This window comes from Heteronotia binoei, chromosome 20, assembly GCF_032191835.1.
Source record: "Heteronotia binoei isolate CCM8104 ecotype False Entrance Well chromosome 20, APGP_CSIRO_Hbin_v1, whole genome shotgun sequence".
NCBI classification, from domain to species: domain Eukaryota; kingdom Metazoa; phylum Chordata; class Lepidosauria; order Squamata; family Gekkonidae; genus Heteronotia; species Heteronotia binoei.
The window spans coordinates 2,096,643-2,123,688 of record NC_083242.1 but is presented as its reverse complement, the minus strand read 5'-3'; the positions used below and the strand labels follow the sequence as shown (position 1 = coordinate 2,123,688).

Sequence of the window (27,046 nt, the reverse complement as noted above, 5' to 3'; positions counted from 1 at the left end):
ACTACTAAACATCTAAAGCTACACAAGACCGGTGTTGATCTAGATAACTACAGAAAAGGTACAGATCGCTATCTTTCATTCTGGGACTAATTAAAGTTAAACAAAATAAAACCAGAAGGTGGGAAATTGAAATCTAGAAAGCTTGGAAGAAGAAGGGGAGAAGGGGCAAAATTTGGACTTTGTAAATTTAAAGGACAGTGCTAAAAAGTGGAAAGGAATTTATTGTTTGGTCTACTTGCAGTTTTTGAGAAAAAGCCCCATCGTCATAGAATTGCAGCTCCCACAGTCAACACAGGAAATACGTCAAGTATCGTGAGATCTCTCTACCAGCGAAAACGGGATTTGGTGGCAAGTAAAGCAGGAAGCATTGGATGGAAAAGGGAAATCATCGAAGCAGCTAGCTTACTCTAGGACTATAATATCATAGAAAAACATCGGCGGCCATTGCAAGGAGGCTAAAGTTTAAATAAAATTTTTTAAGTGTCCGGGACATTAAAAATTGGGGAGCCGACAGAGGTGATGTTTATAAGGTAAATGCTATTGGACATTATTGTTAATAACTATTTTAGAAGCCTCTAGAGAAAAAAGAATTTTTTTTCTTTAAGTGAGGCAGAAAGTGGCAACTTCCATTTTGGAGAAAATAAAAACTTTAAAAATTAATATCTGAGGTCAGGAGGCTCTGAGGACGGCGAAATTAGGCTTATTGAAGAAACCAAGCTTCACTCTTTTAAACCTGATAGTTGAAATTTAATTTGGCGAGGTCAAAATTTTCGGTGTTTTTATATGTCAGACCACAAGCAAACCCGAGCAAGGACTGCTTCACTGGAGAAAATGCAGGACCAATTAGATGCAATAGAAGCCAGGATAATGAAATGGATGAAGGAGATGATAACTATCAAAGATTTCAGGTTTTCACGGCTGGTAACATCATTAGGGTTTGTAGAATCTTTCGGGATCAAGTGCCGTGTTCTACTGGAGAAAGTTTTCCTTCCAGACGAACGAAACGTCTGGAAGGAAAACTTTCTCCAGTAGAACACGGCACTTGATCCCGAAAGATTCTACAAACCCTAATAGAGATGATAACTGCTTCCAAAAAAGAAATTACAAAAGACATTGAAGAGCTAAGAAAATATATAGAAGATCTCAGAAATGAGACTGTGGTAACAGCAAAGAAAGTGCAAGAGGTGGAAGGGAGAGTGAAAGTACGTGATTCCACCTTGTTAAAAATACAAGAAAAAGTGGCAGTTCATGACTGCAAATTGATGGAGACCCAGATTTGTCTGAGAGAAGTACCTGAAGATGAAGAAACTGATTTGAAAGAATATATAATAAAAATAATTGCAGAATTTTTGGAGGAAGATCCTGAAGGGACTAGAAATATGTATGACTATATGTATAGAGTGAATTCACTTTATGCAAAAAAAAAAAATCTACCAAGAGATGTGGTTATAAGATATATGACAAAAGAAATGGTGGGAAAGATCATGAATAAAAACTTTGAAAAGATATTGATAGTGGGAGGCAGCAGAGTAAGAATTATGAAGGAGTTGCCAAGACAAGTGATAAATGACAGAAGAGCATACAAGAAACTGACAGAAAAATTACGGGACAATGAAATGAGGTATAGATGGATAATACCTGAAGGTTTGAGCTTTGAACTTCAAGGAAAAAGGATTACAATTACAAACACACAGGAACTACATAGATTTTGTGAAGAACATAAAGAATTTGCACCATGGTGGATTACAAATTATTATCTTGGAATGTAAACGGACTAAATTCACCACAAAAAAGAAAGGCAATGTTTCATTGGATTAAAAAGCAGAATTGTAATATAATTTGTTTACAAGAGGTACATATCAAACAAAAGGATTATAAATTTTTATGGAATAAGCAATTGGGACTAGAATTTCATTCATTGGCTGAACAGAAGAAAAGGGGAATGATTTTTTATATTAAACAAGAATTGGAGCCGAAATTAGTGTTTAAAGACAAAAATGGAAGATTTGTAGTAGTAGAAATAATATTAAATGCAAAAAACCCATTGTTATTGGGACTGTATGCACCAAATGGAGCAAAGGATGTTTTTTTTAAAGACATTATACAACAGTTTGATGAAGTGACATATGATCAAGTTTTGATAATGGGGGATTTTAATGGAACAATCCAGAATACATTGGATAGGTCTGGGGGAAAAATAATAAGGAAGGAAAAATGCCAAAGTCTTTTTTTGAATTGGTCAAACAAGAAAACTTGGAGGATATATGGAGAAAATGTAACCCTGAAGTACGGGACTATACCTTTTTTTCAGCAAGACATAATACTTTTTCCAAAATTGACATGTTGTGGGGCACTAAGGATTTAGGCCTTATAACAAAGAAAATAGAGATTTTACCTGAAATAGGGGCATAGTTTGAAACAAATACATTATTCTTGGCAGAATAGCCGCAATTAAGATGAATATTCTGCCAAGAATAATGTATTTGTTTCAAACTATTCCGATTGTGAAAGACAGTAAGCAGTTTAATAAATGGCAAAGGAAAATTTCAGAGTTTGTGTGGGCTGGGAAGAAACCAAGGATCAAAATGAAAATTTTAACAGATGCAAAAGAGAGAGGAGGATTCCAATCACCAGATTTAAAACTATATCATGAAGCAGTTTGTTTAGTGTGGATAAAAGAATGGGTGACGCTGTTAAACAAAAAACTCTTAGTGTTGGAAGGTCATGGAAATAAATTTGACTGGCACGCTTATATGTATTATAGGGAAAAAAAGATGGATTTTTTTTTCTCTCACCATTATATAAGAAACAATTTGCTAAATACATGGATGAAATATAAGAAATATGGGGATGAGAGAAAACCATTATGGATAGTGCCAGCAAAAGTAATAAAAATAACAGCTGAGATGGGTAAAGAAAAGTGGTTGTCATATAATCAACTATTAAAAATACAAAGTGGCAAAATAGAATTGAAAACTGCTGAAGAGCTGAATAATAAATATGATTGGTTCCAAATTCAACAAATAAAGAGCTTGGTGGAAAATGATATTAAAACTGAAAAAATAAGAAAAGAGCAAACAGAAATGGAAAAAGTTCTGCTTGGAGACAATGAAAAATTAATTTCAAAATTATACAAATTACTCTTAAAATGGTCTACGGAAGATGAAGTAGTGAAATCTCAAATGGTTAAGTGGGCAATTAATGTAAATAAAGAAATACAGATGGAAACTTGGGAATATTTGTGGAAGAATTCTATAAAGTTTCGATGTGTCATAGTATTAAAGAGAACTGTTTTAAAATGTCGGAGCGGGAGTAGCAGAGTGAGGGAGATGACTTGCCCGACACAGGGCTTCAGGAAAGAAAATCAGGCAGACACGTGCAACTAGTGCCAAAAGGTGTATTAACATATATACACAACAAGTGCTCTCTTGTGCAGTCTATACAATATCACCTCCACGGACAAAGTGCTTCGCCTAACCACCATCTCACAGGGAGAGACCTGTGTGATGCACACACAGATCATATATAGTCCAAGCAGCCAATCCTGGCCATGCTGACTCAGCAGATTGCATCACTTGGCTTCTGCCGGCTCAAGCCGGTCTGCTGATCAGGTCACTGTGACCTAGCCTGGCAGCTAGATCACCAGCTGTCATACTGTAGCTGTCAGACTGGGTTTATGTAGATTCTTGCTCCAACACACCTCCTAATCTATTTAAACCCAGTGCACCAAAACACTTTACACAGTTTACATACATGTCCACCAGCAACATTACAGTTCATATTTACGTAGCTCGGAACCCTTTCCGGAATTCGTTCAGGAACTCATCATGATTGTAAAACACATCATCGTGTTCCTGTTCAGCCAGCTCTTTCAGACGCTTGGCTTCAGCCTCCTTCTCCCTTGCCTCGCACTCTGCCACCCAGGCTTTCCATTTCTTAGCCTTTTCTTTTAACATTTCCTCAAATCCGGGTGGGTCTGGATTGACAGTCAGAGTGACATAGGGACACTTGTACCTAGCGGGACGTTGGCCTTTGGTGGACCTGGCAGACACCCGTGGCCCTGTGCTTGGACCAGCTTTGTCTTCTTCGGGTTGCTCTGTTCCCACCTCCTGGGCTGGTTGCTCTGCCCCTGTAATTGGGTGTTGAACCTCCTGACTCTCACACTTTACCTCCAGTTCCTGCATTTGAGGCTCTGCCTCCTGACTCTGCTCGTCAGGCTCTGTGCCAGCATTCGGCTCACCTTCTCCAGCCCCACTGGGTGCCACCTCCTGGGCTGGAGTTCTGGGCTGCGCTCCAACATCGTTATCGCTACTTGGCAGCAGGACAAATTGTTTCTGCAAGGAGTGCAACCTTGGCCAGCTGCTTTCTTCATTGAACTGGGCACTCTTACTAAGTGTTATCTTGCTTTTGCTATTGCAGAAACGATAACACCTGGCCCTTGGCTTGTAGCCCAGAAAAATTAGGCTCTCTGCCCGGACATCCCCCTCCCCGCTACTCGTGGAGTGGATGCCAACCCGAGCCCGTGACCCAAAGACTTTTAAAGAACTCAAATCTGGGGTCTTGTTCAACAGTAACCTGTAAGGCACATTTTTCACAGTATTACACCAAACCCTATTTTGCAAAAAAACAGCCGCATGTATGGTTTCTGCCCAATAGGTCATTGGCAGTTGTGCATCCTCTAACATGCAATACATCACATTCTGCAATACAGCCCCATGCCCATTTTCTCGGGGCGTTGCCGGGTTCGTCAGACGGTGGGCAATGCCCTTGTTCTCCAGCCAACGTTTCATCTGGTTAGATAAGAATTCCCCCCCTCTGTCGGTTTGTACAGCTAGGAGATTAACCCCTAATTGTCTCTCCACTGCTTTGACCCACTTGGTGAATGTCTTATACACCTCAGACTTATGCACCATGGTGAAAACCCACGCGTACCTCGTGTGGTCGTCGGTGGCCACCAAGCAGTATCTCCTCCCCGACAGACTCTTTGGCAATGGGCCAATAACGTCTAAATGGACTAGTTCCAGGGCTCGTGTGCTTTCCCTTGAGCTTTCTTTAGCAACAGCACACGCCTTGCTTTTGGTCTTCTTGCAGACCTGGCAATCCAAGTAACATTTGCAAGGATTTACTTTCAAACTAGGCACAAGCTCCAGGGTTTTCTTTAACGCCCTAAATCCGCAGTGCCCAAGTCTCCTATGGAGCAAATGTATACAATTATTGTGCACAGGCTCATTCGACACCTGAGCCACCTGGGCACAATCACTCTGGATCACATACAGTTTACCTTCCCTCTTTCCTGTCACAAGCAACTTTCCCCCACCTCCCAGGATTTTGCAGCAGGTTTTCTCAAATCTCACCTGGTATCCCTGGTCAAACAGTGTGCTAACACTCAACAGGTTAGACTGCAGTGAGGGTACATACAACACATTTTGCAACATACATTTCAGTGCAGGAAATTCCACATTGCCTGAGCAAACAGAATTGGCAGTGGTCCCATCAGCCAATCTCACATACTTATGCTCAGGACTGTCAATGTTTTTCAACAACTCCTTCTCGCAGCAGAGATGGCTCGTTGCCCCGGAGTCTAAAATCCAAGCAGACCCTGTGCTCTCTACTGCAGACGTGACCAGCCGGGTTGCTTCCTCACACGGGCTGGCGGTCCTCCGCTCTCGCCGCTTCTCCCTCTCAGGGCAAGCTCGGAGCAGGTGCTGCGACGACCCGCATCCATAGCAGCGACGGACTGCAAACGCAGTCGGCTCCACTTCCTCCACCTTCGGACGCCTGCCAGCAGCAAAAGCTGGCTCATTCTTGGCTGTCTTCCCGGACACACCGATAACAGCACGCTGCCCGGCCGACACCCCCGGACAGCTCACGGCCGCAATTCTCTCTTGGAAGTCAAGCAGGTGGGCACAGACGTATTCCATGGTCAGGGTCGCTACGTCCACCGTCTCCAGAGAAGTTATCAGGGGAGTGTACTCAGGTGGCAACGACGACAGCAAAATGTACACTCTGTCGTCTGGAGCTACAGTCTTGCCTCTTGCCTCCAGCTCAACGAAACAGTCCGTTAGCCGTTTGATGTGATCTTTCACACACCCTCCAGCCGGCATAACGGTGCGGAACATCCTCCTTGTCAAGGCCATGAGGGAACCAGCAGTGGTGCTAACATGCACCGCACTCAACGCGTCCCAGGCAGCCTTGGGAGTGTCCTTCCCTCGCACATAAACCAGCTGGTCATCTCCTATAGACAGCACTATGTTGGCCAGTGCCTTATCCGATAACACAGTCTCGGCAGGAGATAAGTCAGCAGGGGGGTTACTCACGAACAGCCATTGCCCTTCACGCTTGAGGTAGTGTTGCATTCTCAGGCTCCACACCGCGTAGTTGGCTGAGGTGAGCTTCTCAACGGCTACTCCAAGCTGTTGCTGAGCCATCGTGCCGACTCCTCCTCACGGCTGGCTGCCGACGTCCCTCTGGCTCTCAAACAGAGAACGGTGGTGCTTCTGTGTCCTTCACCGGCGTTCCTCGCCTCCGGCTCTTTCCAACCTCACAGTCAGCTCAACTCTCAACTCTCTCCTCCGCGCAGCGGAAGCGTGCTGGGCCCATAACCCTGTCGGAGCGGGAGTAGCAGAGTGAGGGAGATGACTTGCCCGACACAGGGCTTCAGGAAAGAAAATCAGGCAGACACGTGCAACTAGTGCCAAAAGGTGTATTAACATATATACACAACAAGTGCTCTCTTGTGCAGTCTATACAATATCACCTCCACGGACAAAGTGCTTCGCCTAACCACCATCTCACAGGGAGAGACCTGTGTGATGCACACACAGATCATATATAGTCCAAGCAGCCAATCCTGGCCATGCTGACTCAGCAGATTGCATCACTTGGCTTCTGCCGGCTCAAGCCGGTCTGCTGATCAGGTCACTGTGACCTAGCCTGGCAGCTAGATCACCAGCTGTCATACTGTAGCTGTCAGACTGGGTTTATGTAGATTCTTGCTCCAACAGTATAGATGGTATATGACTCCTAAAAAGTTGGCAAAGATGAACAATAAGATGCCAGATAGATGTTGGAAATGTAAAAAACATGAAGGTTCTTTCTACCATATGTGGTGGACTTGTGAAAGAGCAAAAAAGTATTGGCAGATGATTCAACAAGAAATTTCTAGGATCTTGGGATACGAATTTAAGAAAGTTGCAGAGACTTTTCTGTTGGGATTACAAATGGAAAAATTTCCGAAAGAAGATAGAACTATAATTTGGTACTTGCTTTCAGCTGCTAGGACATTGTATGCGCAGTTTTGGAAACAAGAAAAAATACCAGAAAAATAGGATTGGATTGTAAAAGTTATGCCATGGAGTGAAATGGACAAATTAACAAGAATTTTAAGAGACTATAATTTAGAAGTTTTTAAAATGGAGTGGAAAAAGTTTAGGAGATATGTAGAAAAAGAGTGGAAAACAAAAGGACATTGGACAATTTTTGATAATGATTAAGTCTTAGAAGGAAAAAGAATATTAATCTTTGTTTTTATTAGTTAAGGGTACCTTTAAATATTAGTATTTTAAGTAAATAACACCGGCGGGGGTCAAGTAACGGGGGGAGGGGTGGTTAGAAAGTAATATATGGGATAGATAAAAAGAAGTTATTAATGATGCAAGAAATAGATATCGTTACCATATGTTACTAAATAAAATTGTTTTAAACCAGGAAAAAAAACAGCTCTGGTAACAGCTCTGCAAGGTAATCTGCAGATTTGAGTCCAGGATTGCCTTGGTGGTGGTAGAAAGGGGCTCTGAGCTGCCCTAAGGAGACCACCGGGGGGACATTCAGAGGTGGGTTATCCTTGCCTGCCTCCCTGTCATGACCACAGAATCAGAGAATCACACAGACTTGGAAGGGTCCACCGAGGCCATCCGGTCCAGCCCTCTGTTTAACACACTCTGAGACTCTGAGATTTGGAGTATAGGGTGGGGTATGAATCCAGAGTCTCAGAGTGGCTCACAATCTCCTGAGAGACAGCTTGGTGTAGTGGTGAAGCGCACAGACTCTTATCTGGGAGAACCGGGTTTCATTCCCCACTCCTCCACTTGCAATTGCTGGAATGGCCTTGGGTTAGCCATAGCTCTCATGGGAGTTGTCCTTGAAAGGGCAGCATCTGAGAGAGCTCTCTCAGCCCCACCCACCTCACAGGATGTCTGTTTTGGGGGATAGGAAGGTAGAAGAAGAAGATGATATTGGATTTATATCCCGCCCTGTACTCTGAATCTCAGAGTCTCAGGGCGATCCCAATCTCCTTTACCTCCCCCTCCCCCATAACCGACACCCTGTGGGGCTGAGAGAGCTCTTGCAGCAGCTGCCCTTTCAAGGACCACTTGTACGAGACCCATGGCTGACCCAAGGCCATTCCAGCAGCTGCAAGTGGAGGAGTGGGGAATTAAACCCGGTTCTCCCAGATAAGAGTCTGTGCACTTCACCACTATACCAAACTGGCTCTCAGGAGCTTGTGAGCCACTCTGAGACTCTGAGATTCGGAGTATAGGGCGGGGTATGAATCCATCATCCTCTTCTTCTTCTCTATGTGACAGTCCTTCAAACACCAAGAGAGCCATCCTGTCCTCCTTAACTTCCTCTTCTCCAGACTGAACATTCCCAAGTCCCGCAGCTTTTCCGCACAGGGCTTGGTCTCCAGGCCCCTGGTCATCCTCGTTGTTCTCCTCTGCACTTGCTGTTCCTTGGGAGTCTCCCATCCAAACACGAGGCAGGGCTCAGCCTGCTTTGCTTCTGAGGTCTGGGCTCTCCAGGTCAGGGCAGAAGATTCCCAGGGTATGAACTTCTGAGTGTCACAGCTCCTTCATCAGATTCGAGTAGGAATGCGGATCCCTGTGCCCTTATACCTCAGCCTGAGCGGGGAGGGGGGCTGCAGAGAAAGGAGTCAGGAGGCAAAGGTCCAACGCAAAATGGAACCTGCTCGAGAGCCAGTGTGGTGTAGTGGTGAAGGACGTGGGCTCTTATCTGGGAGGACTGGGTTCGATTCCCCGCTCCTCTCCTTGCAGCTGCTGGAATGGCCTTGGGTCAGCCAGAGCTCTCCTTGAAAGTTGTCCTTGAAAGGGCAGCTACTGCGAGAGTCCTCTCAGCCCCACCTACCTCACAGGGTGTCTGTTGTGGGGGGAGAAGATAAAGGAGATTGTAAGCTGCTCTGAGATTCAAAGTATAGGGCAGGATATGAATCCAATATCTTCTTCTTCCCTGTCTCCTCCTCCTCTTCCTCCTTCGATTAGAGGAGAAATGCTCAGGGGCAGAAAAGAAGCATCTGTTGCAAGATACAAATAGGGTTGCCAGCTCCAGTTGTGAAATACCTGGAGATTTTGGGGGTGGAGCCTGAGGATTTGAGGGAGGGAAGGACTCTTTAACGCGGTAGAGTCCACGTTCCAAAGCAGCCATCTTCCCAGGTGAACAGATTTCTGTCGCCTGGAGATCAGTTATAATCCCAAGTGGTCTCTAGCCACCACCTGGAGGTTGGCAAACCTAGATCATACGAATCCTATATCCCTTTTCCACCTGGGGAGAGACATTGTTCTGCAACCAGGTAGGCCTACAGCATTCCCCTTTGCAGGACTTTTTGCAGCAGCGGGAACTCCTTTGCGTTTTAGGCCACACACCCCGATGCAGCCAATCCTGAAAGAGCTTACAGGGCTCTTAGTCCAGGGCCTACTGTAAGCTCCAGGAGGATTGGCTACATCAGGGGTGTGTGGCCTAATATGCAAAGGAGGTCCTGCTAGAATTCCTTACAGGGCTCTTAGCACAGGGCCTACTGTAAGCTCCAGAAGGATTGGCTACATCAGGGGTGTGTGGCCTAATATGCAAAGGAGGTCCTGCTAGAATTCCTTACAGGGCTCTTAGCACAGGGCCTACTGTAAGCTCCAGAAGGATTGGCTACATCAGGGGGGTGGGGCCTAATATGCAAAGGAGGTCCTGCTAGAATTCCTTACAGGGCTCATAGCACAGGGCCTACTGTAAGCTCCAGGAGGATTGGCTACATCAGGGGTGTGTGGCCTAATATGCAAAGGAGTCCCTGCTGCAAAAAAAAGCCCTGCCCATTTGACTGACAGAAGTCTGTGACTTCTTAAGTGGGTTCCAGCTGCCGCAGCTTGGCATCCTGCTGGCATTTGATAGCTGTTTTGGTGGCAGCCTTTTGGTTCCTTCCAGAATGACTCTTCCATCATTCTCTTTCTTCCTTTTCCTCACCCCCCGCGCCAGGTGGTGCAACGGATCAAAGCGGTCGAAACCGAGACCCGCTTGCTGGTGGTGGACAAGGACACGGACGAGTACCTCCGGAGCTTGCGAATAACCTGCACGGAGGAGATGGTGCACGCGGGCATCCCAGCCAACCCTGACGCGTCGCCTGTCAAATCGCCCGCCAGTGACAACGGAGACGTTTGGAAGCCCCAGGCAGAGCTGAGCAGCCGGAACCTCAAAAGGCACAAACACAGTCTGAGTTCCGACAACGGGAAGAAGGTAAGGCGATCTCAGAGTCCTTGCGGCTTCCCACGATGGTGGTTTTGGTGCAGGGTTTTGTCTTGGACTTCTCTGAGCTGTTATGGTCTTCTCCAAGCCCAGTGGCTCTTTCTCGCTCCTCTTAAGTGGCACAGCTCTGGAACATGCCCAGAGAAGAGCGGCAAAGATGGGGGGTGGGGGGTGGGATCTGGGGACCAAGTCCTAGGAGGAAAAGCTGAAGGAGATGGGTGTGTTCAGCCTGGAGAGGAGACGACTGACAAAGGGGTATCTTCCAAGTATTTGGCCGTCCTACAGAGGATGGAATGGAGTTGTTTTCTGGAATGGGATGGAGTTGTTTTCTGTTGCCCCTGAAGGTCGGACCAGAAGCGATGGGTTGAAATTGAATCAAAAGAGTTTTCAGCAAAACATTCTGAAGAGCTTCCTGACAAAGCCATTCCTCACAGGAATAGGCTTCCTCAGGAGGTGGTGGACTTCTCCCTCTTTGGAGGCTTCTAAACAGAGGTGAGGTAGCCATCCGACAGCAATGCAGATTCTGTGCATTTAGACGAATGGTGTGGGGAAGGGACAAGCCAAATCTGGGCTCTCGTGCCCTTTCTTACACGCCCAGGGTGATGCCAATCACCACTTGGGGGCGGGGTCATAAAAATTCTCATCCAGGTTGGTCCAGGGATCCTTGCCGGGTGTTTTGCTTTCACAAGGGGCGTGGAGTGGGGGAGGGAATGTGTGGATTTCCTGCGTTGTGCTTGGGGTTGGGCGAAATGTCCTCGAGATCCCTTCCAGCTCTGCGATTCGGTGTCTTAGGATTCTTTTTGCTGTCAAGTCACAACTGAGTTGCGGCAACACCTCATGAGGTTTTCAAGGCCAGAGACTTTCAGAGATGGTTTACCACGGCCTACCTCCATGTAGGGCCTGGTGTGATTTTGCCCATGGGGTCGCAAAGAGTCGGACTCGACTGTGTGACTGAACAACAGCCTCCATGTCACAGCCCTGGTATTCCTTGGAGGTCTCCTCCAGTTTGGAGCCAGTTTGGTGTAGTGGTTAAGGGTGTGGACTCTCATCTGGGAGAACCGGGTTTGATTCCCCCACTCCTCCACTTGCACCTGCTGGAATGGCCTTGGGTCAGCCATAGCTCTGGCAGAGCTGTCCTTGAAAGGGCAGCTGCTGTGAGAGCCCTCTCAGCCCCACCCACCTCACAGGGTGCCTGTTGTGGGGGGAGAAGAGAAAGGAGATTGTAAGCTGCTCAGAGTCTCTGATTCAGAGAGAAGGGCGGGGTATAAAACTGCAATTCTTCTTCTCCAGGGGTGGAATTCTAGCAGGAGCTGTTTTGCATATGAGGCCACACACCCTGATGTCGCCAATCCTCCAAGAGCTTACAAGGCTCTTTTTTTGTAAGCTCTTATAGGATTGGCTAGATCAGGGGGTGTGGCCTAATATGCAAAGGAGCTCCTGCTAGAATTCCACCCCTGTTCCCATCCAAGTACTAACCAGGGCTGACTGTGCTTCGTTTCCAAGATCTGATGAAGCAGGCCTCAAATCAAACCACGGCTAAAAGAATCGCTGTTGTTTGTGGCTTGTTGGGATATTGTGTGGACAGACTGGGCCTGGATGAGGGCAGTGAGTGTCAGGCAAAGCCAAAAGCAACACCTAGATTGAATTGTGGAGCAAAGGAGCTTTGCTTACTGAGAATAAAATGGAGTGCTAGTGTTAGGGTTGCCAAGTCCAATTTAAGAAATATCTGGGGACTTTGGGGGTGGAGCCAGGAGACTTTGGGGGTGGAGCCAGGAGTCATTAGGGGTGGAGCCAAGATCAAGGCTGTGACAAGCATAATTGAACTCCAAAGGGAGTTCTGGCCATTGCATTTAAAGGGACGGCACACCTTTTCAATGCCTTCCTTCCATAGGAAATAGTGTGTGCAAGCAGGGGTCCTTTTGGAAAAGGCATTGCAGGAAGCCGAGGAGAGGGTCTTGTTTGGCACAAAGGCTGTTCTGCCAGGTGGATGAACCAGTACAGAGTTGGGGGAGCTTTTAATGAACTGATCCTTGGTCTTTAAAGACTTCCCAAGTTTGCCAACGGATTCTCTCTTGCTCTGGAGAAAGCCACTCGCTTGGTTTAATTTTGAAGCGTGGCTTTGCAGGAATGTCTTGGAAGAGACTTGTTTGTTTCCGTGTCTCCGCCCAGAAGCCAAAGCCTGTGTCCGGGTGCATCCTTTTGACTGGGCTCCTCCTGTGGTCGGGGAGGCTGAGGGCATGGCTGCCCCCCAGCAGAGCAAAACCGGCTTCTCCTTGGTGGTTTCCTTGCAAAAAGTCTCAGGAGTTGTAGCTCTGGCAGGGTCTTCTCATGGGAATAATTCTTTACGCTTGTGTGAAGTCAGAGGTGCTTTTAGGAAGAATAGGAAGACCGTCGAACGGAGTTTAAGTTTGTTGTTCAAAACAGCCCTCAAAAATGGACGGCCTTGGCACAGAACACCCTCATGGTAGAGTTGCCAACCTCCAGGTGATGTCTGGAGGTCTCCGGGAATTATAGCTGAGCTCCAGGGACTGCTTTCCCTAGACAAAATAGATCCAGGGGGGGCAGCCGTGTCGCTCTGCAGCAGCAGAACAAAGCAAGAGTCTAGCCAGGCACCTTTAAGACCAAGAAAAGTTTTATTGGAGGTATGAGCTTTCGCATTTATGCACACTTCCTCAGATACTTTAAAAATGGAAGTTAACATTTCATATATATATATGCCTCTACATAGGTGAGAAACAAATTACATATATAGGTGCCTCTACATAGGTGAGAAGCAAATTAGCACACAACTCAATGAAGATGTTTTGTGGCAGTGAAGGTTGTGATCTACAAACTTAGCTCGTTATTACTCTTTAGCCTTTGCTTTTGTCAAAACTTCTTTGTACCTTGAATAAACTTTTGTTGGTCTTCAAGGTGCCACTTAAAGGACTCAAAATCTGTCCTAGAGAAAATGGCTGTTTTGGGGGGGTGGACACGCTGGTGTTATCTTGTGTCCCTCCTCCTCCCCCAAATCCCACCCTCCCTAAATTCTACCCCCGCAATAGCCAGGTATTTCCCAACCAAGTTAAAAAGTTTGGGGCAGGTATAACGGGGCGGGGGGGGGGGAGAGTTATGAATCTTTGGGTGCATTCACTGTACACTAAATAAGGAAGTCCTTCTTCACCCAAAGGGTGATTCACACCTGGAATTCACTGCCACAGGAGGTGGCGGCATCTGCAAGCATAGCCAGCTTCAAGAGGGGATTGGATAAACATCTGGAGCAGAGGTCCGTCAGTGGCTACTAGCCACAGCGTATTGTTGGAACTCTGTGTCTGGGGCAGAGATGCTCTGTATTCTTGATGCTTGGGAGGGACAACATAGTGAAGACTTCTAGTGTCCTGGCCCCACTGATGGACCTCCTGATGGCACCTGGTTCTTTTGGCCATTGTGTGGCACAGAGTGTTGGACTGGATGGGCCATTTGCCTGATCCAACATGGCTTCTCTTATGTTCTTTTATAACAAAGCAGTAGACAAGTGCACCTTTAAGACCAGCTAAGTTCTATTCAGAATGTAAGCTTTTGTAAGCTCTAAGCAGACTTCATCAGACAAAAATGGAATGGCAAGCAGTCCTTAATTGCAGATATATACCCCGCCCTTCTCTCTGAATCAGAGAGCAGCTCACAATCTCTTATATCTTCTCCCCCGACAACAGGCACCCCGTGAGGTGGGTGGGGCTGAGAGGGTTCTCACAGCAGCTGCCCTTTCAAGGACAACCTCTGCCAGAGCTATGGCTGACCCAAGACCATTCCAGCAGCTGCAGGTGGAGGAGTGGGGAATCCAACCCGGTTCTCCCAGATAAGAGTCCGCACACTTAACCACTGCACCAAATTGGCTCTCCCAGAAGCTGCCCTTTCAAGGGCAATGTGAGGGCTACGGCTGACCCAAGGCCATTCTAGTAGGTGCAAATGGAGGAGTGGGGAATCAAACCCGGTTCTCCCAGATAAGCGAGCTCTGGCTGACCCAAGGCTATTCCAGCAGCTGCAAGTGGAGGAGTGGGGAATCAAACCCGGTTCTCCCAGATAAGCGAGCTCTGGCTGACCCAAGGCCATTTCAGCAGCTGCAAGTGACAGAGTGGGGAATCACACCCGGTTCTCCCAGATAAGAGAGCTCTGGCTGACCCAAGTCCATTCCAGCAGCTGCAAGTGGAGGAGGGGGGAATCCAACCCGGTTCTCCCAGATAAGAGAGCTGTGGCTGACCCAAGGCCATTCCAGCAGCTGCAAGTGGAGGAGTGGGGAATCAAACCCGGTTCTCCCAGATAAGAGAGCTCTGGCTGACCCAAGGCCATTCCAGCAGCTGCAAGTGGAGGAGTGGGAAATCAAACCTGGTTTTCCCAGATAAGAGAGCTCTGGCTGACCCAAGGCCATTCCAGCAGCTGCAAGTGGAGGAGGGGGGAATCCAACCCGGTTCTCCCAGATAAAAGAGCTGTGGCTGACCCAAGACCATTCCAGCAGGTGCAAGTGGAGGAGTGGGGAATCAAACCCGGTTCTCCCTGATAAGAGAGCTCTGGCTGACCCAAGGCCATTCCAGCAGCTGCAAGTGGAGGAGTGGGAAATCAAACCTGGTTTTCCCAGATAAGAGAGCTCTGGCTGACCCAAGGCCATTCCAGCAGCTGCAAGTGGAGGAGGGGGGAATCCAACCCGGTTCTCCCAGATAAGAGAGCTCTGGCTGACCCAAGGCCATTCCAGCAGCTGCAAGTGGAGGAGTGGGGAATCAAACCCGGTTCTCCCAGATAAGAGAGCTCTGGCTGACCCAAGGCCATTCCAGCAGCTGCAAGTGGAGGAGTGGGGAATCAAACCCGGTTCTCCCAGATAAGAGAGCTCTGGCTGACCCAAGGCCATTCCAGCAGCTGCAAGTGGAGGAGTGGGGAATCAAACCCGGTTCTCCCAGATAAGAGAGCTCTGGCTGACCCAAGGCCATTCCAGCAGCTGCAAGTGGAGGAGTGGGGAATCAAACCCGGTTCTCCCAGATAAGAGAGCTCTGGCTGACCCAAGGCCATTGCAGCAGCTGCAAGTGGAGGAGTGGGGAATCAAACCGGGTTCTCCCAGATAAGAGTCCATGCACTTAACCACTACACCAAACTTAATATAGAGAAAGTGGGCAGTGAGTTGATATGTAGAGTCATGGGAATGTTTTTAGCAGATTAAAAGAATCACAAAGTGGGGTCTGTGTTTGTTAGTGCTGAACTGGGCTGAAACAACAGTGGAGGGTGATAAAAAGCAGACTGATGTCGTAGGTGTTGAAGTGCCATAAATCCGGGTATCATTCTGGCTTTGTCAGTTCTGGGTTTAAATAGAGGGCGTAGTTCTTACGTTCTCTTAACCAGGAGCTGGCTATCCCATACTCTTGATCAAATACAAGAGACACAGAGACCAAGAGCTGGAGGTCCATGGACTAATTTTGTATCCCGTGGCGCAGAGTGTTAAAGCCGCAGTACTGCAGTCCTAAGCTCTGCTCACGACCTGTGTTCGATCCCCGGCGGAAGCTGGGTTTTCAGGTTGCCGGCTCGAGGTTGACTCAGCCTTCCATCCTTCCGAGGTCGGTCAAATGAGTCCCCAGCTTGCTGGGGGGGAAAGCGGAGATGACTGGGGAAGGCAATGGCAAACCACCCCGTAAAAAGGTCTGCCGTGGAAACGTTGTGAAAGCAACGTCACCCCAGAGTCGGAAACGACTCTGCACAGGGGACCTTTCCCTTTTCCCCTTTACCTGCAGTCCAATGAAAGGCACCTTTGAGTGGGAGACATCCTGACTGCTGGGTGGCTCCATCTCTGCTTCATTCAGCCAGGCCTTTGCATGTCTGCCCTCTCTTGTCCTTTGGTGATTTGTTTCTGGCCCGGCTGGGAACTGCCACTGCTTGCAGCCCTTGCCAGCAAACATCCCGGCGGGTCACTGACCGGTCAGGTTTAGGCAGCTTGAATTACAGTCCTTAGAACACTTATCTGTTGAAGAGGGGACAGGATTCGCAGTTCCCAGAACTCATTCGCTGGCTTGCGATTCTTGCAAAGGGGAAGCACGATTCACAGCTCTGGTGCGTGCGCAGAGGGCTGCGTGCAAAGAGCAAGCGGGTGGGGGCTGCGTGCCTTGCGGGAGAAAGCAACGTGGGATGCTGCCCCCCCCCCGCAGAAGTTCATTGCTGCAGCCTGCAAGAACTGTGCAAATCCAGAATGTTTGCATCTCATTTGGCTAATTTTGGGTTGGCTGGTCCGTAGAGGAAAGCCGGAGGAGAGGGCCTTGAAGCCTCACCCCAACCTGGGAAGTCCTTTTGAGATTTCGCAAGACACTGTACACTTGCTTACCTTCATTGCCTCAACGGCTGGAGACTTGTTCTCAAGAAGACAAAGACTGCAAATGCTAAAGGCTAACACGTCCCATAGAAATTTTACTGAGTGCTAAGAGCATCAGCTTTGTCAGCAGAGGGTCCTGGGTTCGATTCCTGCCCTTTCAAGTGCCGGAATAGTTCTTGCTGCACCGTGACTCTGCAGAGCCGATGCAAATCGGAGGACTGGGATTGTTGGACTTGGCCAAAGACGGCTTTGTGTGTTCATAGGTTCTTGCTTTTCGGAGGCTGCCTAGATTGAAATCGGGGGTCCCCCAATCTTTTTGAGCCCGTGGGCACCTTTGGAACTCTGACGCAGGTTGGTGAGCACCACCACAAACTAACTCCTGGGCTGCAATCGCACACACTAAGTAATGCACTTTCAATCCACCCTTGGTGCACTTTACAACTGGATTTTACTGTGTGAACTGGCAAAATCCAGTCGGAAAGTTCATTGAAAGTGGATTAAAAAGTAAAGGTAGTCCCCTGTGCAAGCACCAGTCATTTCTGACTCTGGGTGACGTTGCTTTCACAACGTTTTCACGGCAGACTTTTTACAGGGTGGTTTGCCATTGCCTTCCCCAGTCATCTACGCTTCCCCCCAGCAAGCTGGGTGCTCATTTGACCGACCTCAGAAGGATGGAAGGCTGACTCAACCTGGACCTGGCTACTTGAACCCAACTTCTTCTGGGATCGAACTCAGTTCGTGAGCAGAGCTTAGGACTGCAGTACTGCAGCTTTCCCACTCTGTGCCACGGGACTCTTGAAAGTGGATTAAAAGTGCATTATTCCACGTGTGTCATTGCAGCCTTACACCACCTCTTTGGTGAGCAGCTCTTGTTTAAAAGAATGCCTTTTGATCTTCACAGCCAATCAAAAGCCTCAGTGGGCCCCACCCGTTTCCTAAAACTGTTTGGCTGGCACCAGGAAGAGTGTTGGGGGGCTTCTTGGTGGCCGCAGGTACAAGGTTGGGGGACCCTGATTGAAAGCAGCACGGGCTAACGAATAATGTATCCTAACTCCGGCTTCCCTGTAAGGTTGTGCAGGATCAAAGTGTGCTCCCGAGAACCTCGTGCATTTTCTCAAGGTACCCATCTCTCTCTCTCCTCCCCCCTCCCAACCTTTCACCTTCCTGCTTGGGAACTTCTTGAGCCGCCCAGTTTTGTTTTGGGAGTTGTCCGGAAGCCCCTCCTGGGAAGGAAGGGATCCACCCCACGGCCAAAGTTTCCTCTGGGGTGGTATTTTTAGTGAAACACAAAGCAAGTGGAAATGAGTGGGAAGGGGGGGGGCGGGGAAAAGATTAGGCTCAGGAAAGGCTGGGCTGGGCTTGCGTTTGTTTCGGGACACCCGGGACTGGGGGGCTTCTGGACTGGAGGGACCTCAGGCTCCCAGGGGAAGAAAGAGCAGGCGACTTTTCGGCAAGAGGCTTTGGGGATGTGGCGGGGATGTCTCCACGGGTGACAGCCCTTTGGAAAGAAAGAAACTAAATAAAACATATAAACCATGTCACTAGACCTCATGTTGCCTCTCTGGATGGAGCCAGGGTGGTGTAGCTGTTAAGAGTGTCAGACAGGTATCTGGAGACCCAGGTTCGAATTTACACTGTCTTGGGAGCTTGCTGGATGACCTTGGGCCAGTCACATACTCTTGGCCTGGCCTACCTCACAGGGTTGCGGTGAAGATAAAATGGAAGAGAGGAGAAGGGTGAAAGCTGCTTTTGGGGGAAAGGCAGGGTATAAATGAATCCATTTTAAAAAAAAAAATCATCCCCCAAGGTTTATCTTGAGGCAGTACATTTATTAAAGGTATCCCCTGTGCAAGCACCAGTCGTTTCCGACTCTGGGGTGACGCTGCTTTCACAACGTTTTCATGGCAGACTTTTGACGGGGTGGTTTGCCATTGCCTTCCCCAGTCCTCGACGCTTTCCCCCCAGCAAGCTGGGGACTCATTTCACCAACCTCGGAGGGATGGAAGGATGAGTCAACTTGGAGTCGGCTACCTGAACCAGCTTCCGCTGGGATCGAACTCAGGTCATGAGCAGAGCTTAGAACTGCAGTACTGCAGCTTTCCCACTCTGCGCCACGGGGCTCTTCTGAAAAAGGAAGAAAAGGAAAGGTCCCCAGTGCAAGCACCAGTCGTTTCCGACTCTGGGGTGACGTCGTAGCTTTACCACTCTATGCCACGGGGTTCTTAAGTACATTTATTAGATATACATTATTTAGGTGATCGTGAGTGAGCACCCCATAAGCCAGTGGTGAGAGGGCTGGAAAATGCTTGTTCGTGTCCCCATTCTGTGTGTCCCTCTCCCTAACACAGGACCCTTTTCCTCCTGAATATCCTGTCTGCTTCTAAACCCTGAATCCCCATCCTTTGGGGGATTAATTGATAAACCAGGGACTTTGGGGCCATTGGACACCTCCGTAAGAATGCTAAATAGCATTAAACCAATTAGGGGCCGGCTGGCAAGAACCAAGATTCGATGTGGGCTTTGGGTGCACTAGGCACCAACTCCTTCCCCTTAATCTTCTACGTCTGACCCCTTACGAATTTGTCAGACAAACAGGACTTGCATTCATACTAGGAGGGGAAGCTTTGAGTGCGGGATTTGAGGTTCTCAAAATGTGTGGCAGGCTGGGGAATGTGGGGTTTTACGGGGTCGTTTCAGAACACCCGAGCTTCTCTTGATAAGTATCAGAGGGATTTCCTGTAAAGGAGCTCTAGGGAATAAAAACCTTCGGATGGGCCCAGCTTCTTTTGCGGAGGGTGTTGAGCCTCAGAGACGATCACTGGGGAGTTTTAAGGCCAAAGGCAAGGGCTGAGCCGGGGGTTGGCTGTGGCTTGGAAAGACAACAAATGTTAAAAATGTTGCCTTCGTTCTAACAACACATCTTAAGTGTTAAGCGGTTAAGAGTGTCGTGCGGGTATCTGGAGACCCAGGTTCGAATTTCCACTGTCTTGGGAGCTTGTTGGATGACCTTGGGCCAGTCACACACTCTTGGCGAGGCCTACCTCACAGGGTGGAATTAAATTGAACTAGGATTTGGCCCCTTGAACCTGTGTTGGGCCTCTGCTTTGGAGCGTGTGAAGTCACGTAGAAGATGGTAACTCTGAGCATGCATGGAGTTCCTTTTCCTCACCCTGCCCCTTCCCACGCTTGCAGGGGAGGACAGACACACCATGAATCCTGAACGCTCCCCCTTTCCTTTGGCATGGAAGAGAATTGCAAAGACTCTTGGCCCATTCAATGCGCAAGATTGACTGGTGGCCCCTCTGAGGACTTCTGGCCGCACCAGAGCGGCGTGACTTCCTTTTCTGCATCTGCCGTTGTGCGTTTTCAGTCTCCTTTGGCGTTCTCAGAACCAGAGTGGCTTTCTGGGAATGACCTGCTGGGGAGTTCTCCCCAGTGTAAGCAGCTGTGTTTATGTACCGGAGCGCATAGCCTGGGTTGGAGGGGATTGTTTATGCTGCAACTGGGGGATGGGGGATTGTGGAGGATGGAAGGGAATGAATCCGTGTGCGCAGATGTGCGTTTCTTGTCAGGATTCAAGTTCTTGCAGCATTCTCCTTTAACGTTCTGAGGATGGACGGTTCGGCTGATGAATTTGTCAGAATCCAGCAAAAAAACCAATCTTATTTTTATCCTGCTTTTCTTTCAAGACTTTCAGGTCACCGCACACGGCTGTTCCCTACCTGTTTTATTCTTGCTACAAACTTGTTGTAGTTGTGTGTCTGTGTGTGTGTGTGTGTGTGTGAGAGAGAGAGAGAGAGAGAGAGAGAGAGAGAAAATCTTGTCTCAGTTTTTTGGAGATTCTGGCACAGGGGTCATAGAACCATGGAATCTTAGAATTGGAAGCGACCTGCAGGGTCATCTAGTCCAGACCCCTGCACAATGCAGGAAATCTTCCCACACACCCCACCTTTGCTAGTGCCTGCCAAGTGTTTTTGGGAAGCGGGTGGGGCTAGAGGTAAGGTTTTTGCCCAGTAAGACTTCTGAATGGCTACTGGAGATGCGGTTAGCCGGACAGGTTTTTAAAAATGCTTTGGCCCTCAACTGCCACCGCAGCCCAACGATCTGCACTGTGGGACTAAGTGAAGCTGTGGCCGTCATTTTGTGGCTGGCTCCGCCTCCTATGGTAGCCATTTTGTTGCTCTGCCAACCACGCTGTGTCAGAATTCCAGATGTGTTCATGGGCTCACAAAGGTGTATGGATGGTTTGTGCTGCATGAAGATAACAGGGGTTGTCTGTAGCTGTGCTGCTCCGAAATACAAATTATAATGAAGCACCTGATACCTTTTATTAGGACCAGCCACAAGGACACAAAATAGTTTGCAAGCTTTCTAGTTTCACCAGGTTGCTTTGTCAGTCTACGTTTGTTAAGTCTGACTCAAAATATCTGGGGACTTTGGGGGTGGAGCCAGGAGACTTTGGGGGTGGAGCCAGGAGCAAGGGTGTGACAAGCACCACTGAATCCCAAAGGGAGCTCTGGCCATCACGTTTAAAGGGACCGCACACCTTTTAAATGCCTTCCCTTCATTCGGAATAATGAAGGATGGGGCACATTCTTTCAGGGCAGATAGAATTCAACCCCCTTGTCTAACCTTTTTGAAACTTGGAGGGTGTTTTGAGGAGACACACTGGATGCTATGCTGCAAATTTGGTGCCTCTGCCTAAAAAACCAGGCCCCCTTAGAGCCCCAGAGTCTCCATAGGGAATAATGGAGTGCCCAGCAGACATTCCCCCCCCCCCCCGTTTTCTGATGACCGGTGAAGTAGGGGGAGGGCTTCCAAACCAGGGGATTCCCTGCCTCCACCTGGGGATTAAGCAACCAAAGTGAAACACAGATAAGAGTGGGCAGAGATACAAAGCAACGCTTCCGTGTATAAATTAATCTCAGTTGTGCTTCGGAAAGCTAACACAAATAAAGGGACTCTTAACGCAAAACTATAACTGGCCCTTATCAAAATACATTATAGCAAACGAAACATCAGCAGGAGAAGAGCCAAACGCCTAAGGATGTGTGTGTGTGTGTGTGTGTGTGTGTGTATATATATATATATATATATATATATATATAAAAAGTCCACAGAGGCAGTTGTCCTTTTTCTTAAGTCAATTCCATAGAAGGTGCAGGTTCCGTCTCCTGGGAAGCAAAGAGAACGAAGGACCGCCTTAAGAACGCCAGGGGGAACGGGGGAACATCGGCTGGTCAATGGAGATTCTTAGACGTGCAGAAAATGTCTAAAATATTTTTACTGCATATGAGTGAAATGAGGAATCTGGAAAATTCAGAACCCGTTTTCGCCTTCCAGGCTTTCTCTAAGCTCCAATCATGACAAGGCACTTCTCACTAAGATCTGGAGCTTCAGTTTTTTACAGTTCCAGATAGGTAAGCAACAGGCTCTTAGTCTGTTTTCACTGGGACCCTTCGCTGCAGGGGACCTGGAGAAGTTAAACATTTGGTTCGATTTGCACAAAGGGAAAATGAAACAGCTTAAAGAGGGGATTCGATAAGCATATGGATCAGTGGCTATTAGCTGCAGCGTATTGATGGAACTGTCTGGGGCAGGGATGCTCTGAATTCTTGGTGCTTTGAGGGGGGCAAAAGTGGGAGGGCTTCTAGTGTCCTGGCCCCACTGATGGACCTCCGGATGGCACCTGGTTTTTTGGCCACTGCGTGACACAGAGTGTTGGACTGGAGGGGCCATTGGCCTGATCCAACAGGGCTTCTCTGATGTTCTTCTGTGACACAGAGTGTTGGACTGGAGGGGCCACTGGCCTGATCTAACAGGGCTTCTCTTATGTTCTTCTGTGACACAGAGTGTTGGACTGGAGGGGCCACTGGCCTGATCTAACAGGGCTTCTCTTATGTTCTTATGTGACACAGAGTGTTGGACTGGAGGGGCCATTGGCCTGATCCAACATGGCTTCTCTTATGTTCTTATGTGACACAGTGTTGGACAGGATGGGCCATTGGCCTGATCCAACAGGGCTTCTCTTATGTTCTTATGTGACACAGAGTGTTGGACTGGATGGGCCATTGGCCTGATCCAACATGGCGTCTCTTATGTTCTTATGAAATGGGGAATTTTTCCAGTTGTTTTTTTTTTCTTTGCAAAATTTGGGGGCATCTCTGGTGTCTGCCCCTTGGAGAAGAGCCACTTGAGAGGGGATTGGAGTTGGAGAAGGAAGGTGGAATTTCTTCTGTGCTGAGCACGTTAACTTACTGTTGTTCTACAGGCCCAAATGTGGGAGCTTCTAGAGATTGACCAGAAAGCTGTCAGGGTGGGTTATAGGTGTGAAACATTTTAGTTGTGGTGGAAATTGCCTTCCACTCTCTCAAGCAAAGTAGAGTAAGTGATAGAACAAAGTCCAGTGGCACCTTTAAGACCATCTAAGTTTTATTTTTATTTTTTTGCAATTTGTATTTCTAGTTGATTAGTTGAAAAGAATACACACACACACAGAACATAATACAGAATAAATAACAGAGAATGAAGGTGGTTTTATACAGAATTTTACAGTCTGCACGTCACATCTCACCTTCTCATTTATACCCATTTCGCTTATTTGCAGAATAGTTTTTCACTCCCAGTCTCTTGAAGCCAGTTACAAAATTTTACCTATTTATCTTTTGCTCTTTTTTTTTCAATTTCTCATTCATAAGGGCCGTTAAAATACCTAACAGCTATATTAAAAAAAAAAAATTCTATTAACTCTTCCATATTTGGCACATTTTTGCTTCCAGTTTTTTGCAAAAAGGACATGCAGAGCTCCACCCCCAGATCTCCAGGAGTTTTCCATCTGGATCTGGCAACCTTGCTCCCTTCCCCCCCCCTTTGGATAGGGGGAACCCTAATGTGAGTGCTGTTGGGGGGGGCAGAGACAGGAATCCCTCTTCCTGATTCTATTTAGACCCTGCTTTTCCTTCTATAAATCAGATTGTCTTTTGAAAACTCCAGGATGCACAGAAAACGAAAACATCCACAGTTTAAAAGCACACGCCCTGGAAAGAGCTCCAAGACCAGTAGTCTCGTTTTCATAAATAATGTTGCTAATTAACACCATATCTTATTAATAATATCTAATTAGTGCTTGTGAGTGCACAAAGCTCTGGAGGCGTGTTTGACTGCTCAACCCCAGGCCTTTGTGGTAGCCAGGGTTGTGAACGGTACAATTCAGAGTGGTTTGCGACATACTTCAGCCAGGCTGTTGCTAATGTTAAGGGTCCGCAGTGTGAAACAGGATGCTGAACCTTCACTGGTTTGGTCCACCAGGGCTTTTCTTATGCTCTTATCAGGGAAGGGCCTCAGCCTCTCTGCTCTGTTGTTGACCCTCCAGAGGAACTGGTTGGCCACTGTGTGAGGCAGGAGGCTGGACTAAATGGACCCTCCCTGGTCTGACCCAGCAGGGCTCTTCTGATGTTCTTCTCAGGGGAAGGCCTCAGCCTCTCTGCCCTGTTGCTGGCCCTTCAGACGAACTGGCTGGCCACTGTGTGAGACAGGAGGCTGGACTAGATGGACCCTCCCTTGTCTGACCCAGCAGGGCTCTTCTGATGTTCTTCTCAGGGGAAGGCCTCAGCCTCTCTGCTCTGTTGTTGACCCTCCAGAGGAACTGGGTGGCCACTGTGTGAGACAGGAGGCTGGACTAGATGGACCCTCTGGTCTGATCCAGCAGGGCTCTTCTGATGTTCTTCTCAGGGGAAGGCCTCAGCCTCTCTGCCCTGTTGTTGTCCCTCCATAGGAACTGGTTGGCCACTGTGAGAGACAGAAGGCTGGACTAGATGGACCCTCTCTGGTCTGACCCAGCAGGGTTCTTCTGATATTCTTCTCAGGGGAAGGCCTCAGCCTCTCTGCTTGGTTGTTGTTCCTCCAGAGGAACTGGTTGGCCACTGTGAGAGACAGGAGGCTGGACTAGATGGACCCTCTGGTCTGATCCAGCAGGGCTCTTCTGATGTTCTTCTCAGGGGAAGGCCTCAGCCTCTCTGCCCGGTTGTTGTCCCTCCAGAGGAACTGGTTGGCCACTGTGAGAGACAGAAGGCTGGACTAGGTGGATCCTCACTGGTCTGACCCAGCAGGGGTCTTCTGATGTTCTTCTCAGGGGAAGGCCTCAGCCTCTCTGCTTGGTTGTTGTTCCTCCAGAGGAACTGGTTGGCCACTGTGAGAGACAGGAGGCTGGACTAGATGGACCCTCTGGTCTGATCCAGCAGGGCTCTTCTGATGTTCTTCTCAGGGGAAGGCCTCAGCCTCTCTGCCCTGTTGTTGTCCCTCCAGAGGAACTGGTTGGCCACTGTGAGAGACAGAAGGCTGGACTAGGTGGACCCTCTCTGGTCTGACCCAGCAGGGTTCTTCTGATGTTCTTCTCAGGGGAAGGCCTCAGCCTCTCTGCTTGGGTGTTGTTCCTCCAGAGGAACTGGTTGGCCACTGTGAGAGACAGGAGGCTGGACTAGATGGACCCTCTGGTCTGACCCAGCAGGGCTCTTCTGATGTTCTTCTCAGGGGAAGGCCTCAGCCTCTCTGCCCTGTTATTGGCCCTCCAGAGGAACTGGTTGGCCACTGTGTGAGACAGGAGGCTGGACTGGATGGACCCTCCCTGGTCTGACCCAGCAGGGCTCTTCTGATGTTCTTCTCAGGGAAAGGCCTCGGCCTCTCTGCCCTGTTGTTGGCCCTCCAGAGGAACTGGCTGGCCACCGTGTGAAATGGGATGCTGGACTAGATGGTCCACTGGGCTAATTCAGCAGGGCTCATATTATGAGAGGTCAAGGAGGACAGTTTGGCTGCCATGTTTGGCCGCCATGTGAGATAGGAGGCTGGACTACATGGACCACTGTCTGACCCAAGAGGGCTCTTCTGAGGTAACTCCGGTCACAGGAAGATTAGAAAACAGTATTTTAAACCACTCCTCTGGATTCTGGCTGGGCCAAAGACATGTACAAGAGCAGACTAAAATCGTGCCAGAAGAAACTTTGATGTTAGAACAGTGATGTTTTGAAATGGGAGAACTGTTCTTGGAAAGTGCGCTTTCCCTAGTGTGAGAGCCTGACGGAACTGTAGTTTTGTACAGATGAGCAGTGGCACTAGAAAGGATTCTGTGCATGTGCATAACAGCCCCACTGGGTTCTCCAGCTATTGCTAGGAGGAAAAGAACAGGAATGCCCAGTGAAAGTCAGGCCAACGAGCTAGTGAAGTAGGCTGTATCCTAATCGTGGGCTTCCCCATCTGTCAGCAACACACCAGAGATGTTTGCCCATAACCTTCTTTCAGAAGAGACCTCCTTCACAGACTGCTGTTGAGTCCAATTAGGTGAAAACACACACGTTGGCTCGCATGTGGCGTGCATGATCATGTCGGACGTCCTCTTCCCGGTGGAAAAATGGGCCTTCGGAAGAAACATCTGAGTTCTTGCTGGCCAAAACTGCCACAGATTGTCAACAGCTGTGTGCCTCTCCTGTTTGGCTTCATAATCTTGTAGATGGCTGTGATTCAAGAGGAAAAGCATGTGTTATATATGAGCTTGTTCCAGATTGTGGGCCAGGTACATAAGGTATGGGACACACACACACAGTTATTTGTGTGAATTGAGGAGAAGGAAAAAATTCAGGAACCACTCACTGTTAACCAACTTGTCCTGGTTCTCATAGTAGTTAAAAGAAGAAGAAGAAGAATTGCAAATTTATACCCCGCCCTTCTCTCCGAATCAGAGACTCAGAGCTGCTTACAATCTTCTATATCTTCTCCCCCCACCACAGACACCCTGTGAGGTGGGTGGGGCTGAGAAAGCTCCCCTTTCAAGGGCAACCTCTGCCAGAGCTCTGGCTGACCCAAGGCCATTCCAGCCAGTGCAAGTGGAGGAGTGGGGAATCAAACCCGGTTCTCCCAGATAAGGGTCCGCGCACTTAACCACTACACCAAACTGGCTGAGATGGATGGTGTCTTCTTGGTGCTTGGGAGGGGGCCCACAGTGGGTGGGCTTCTGAAGTTCTGGTCCTGATGACGCCTAGGTTTTAGCCACTGTGTGACACAGAGTTTTGGACTGGATGGGCCGTTGGCTCGATCCAGCCTGGCTTCTTTTACGTTCTTATGTGACACAGAGTGTCGGACTGGATGGGCCATTGACCTGATCCAACATGGCTTCTCTTATGTTCTTATGTGACACAGAGTGTTGGACTG

The 27,046-nt window shown here is 48.4% G+C and overlaps 1 protein-coding gene across 2 annotated transcripts in view; it reads left to right on the top strand.

Annotated features, from left to right (window-relative positions):
- NHERF2 (NHERF family PDZ scaffold protein 2) overlaps nucleotides 1–27,046 on the top strand; it is a 104,852-nt gene that overhangs the window by 12,180 nt on the left and 65,626 nt on the right. For both annotated transcript variants that reach the window (XM_060260893.1, XM_060260894.1), the window contains exon 2: nucleotides 10,258–10,515. In XM_060260893.1, coding sequence (XP_060116876.1) covers nucleotides 10,258–10,515 — 258 coding nt within the window. The remainder of the gene's footprint in view (nucleotides 1–10,257; nucleotides 10,516–27,046) is intronic.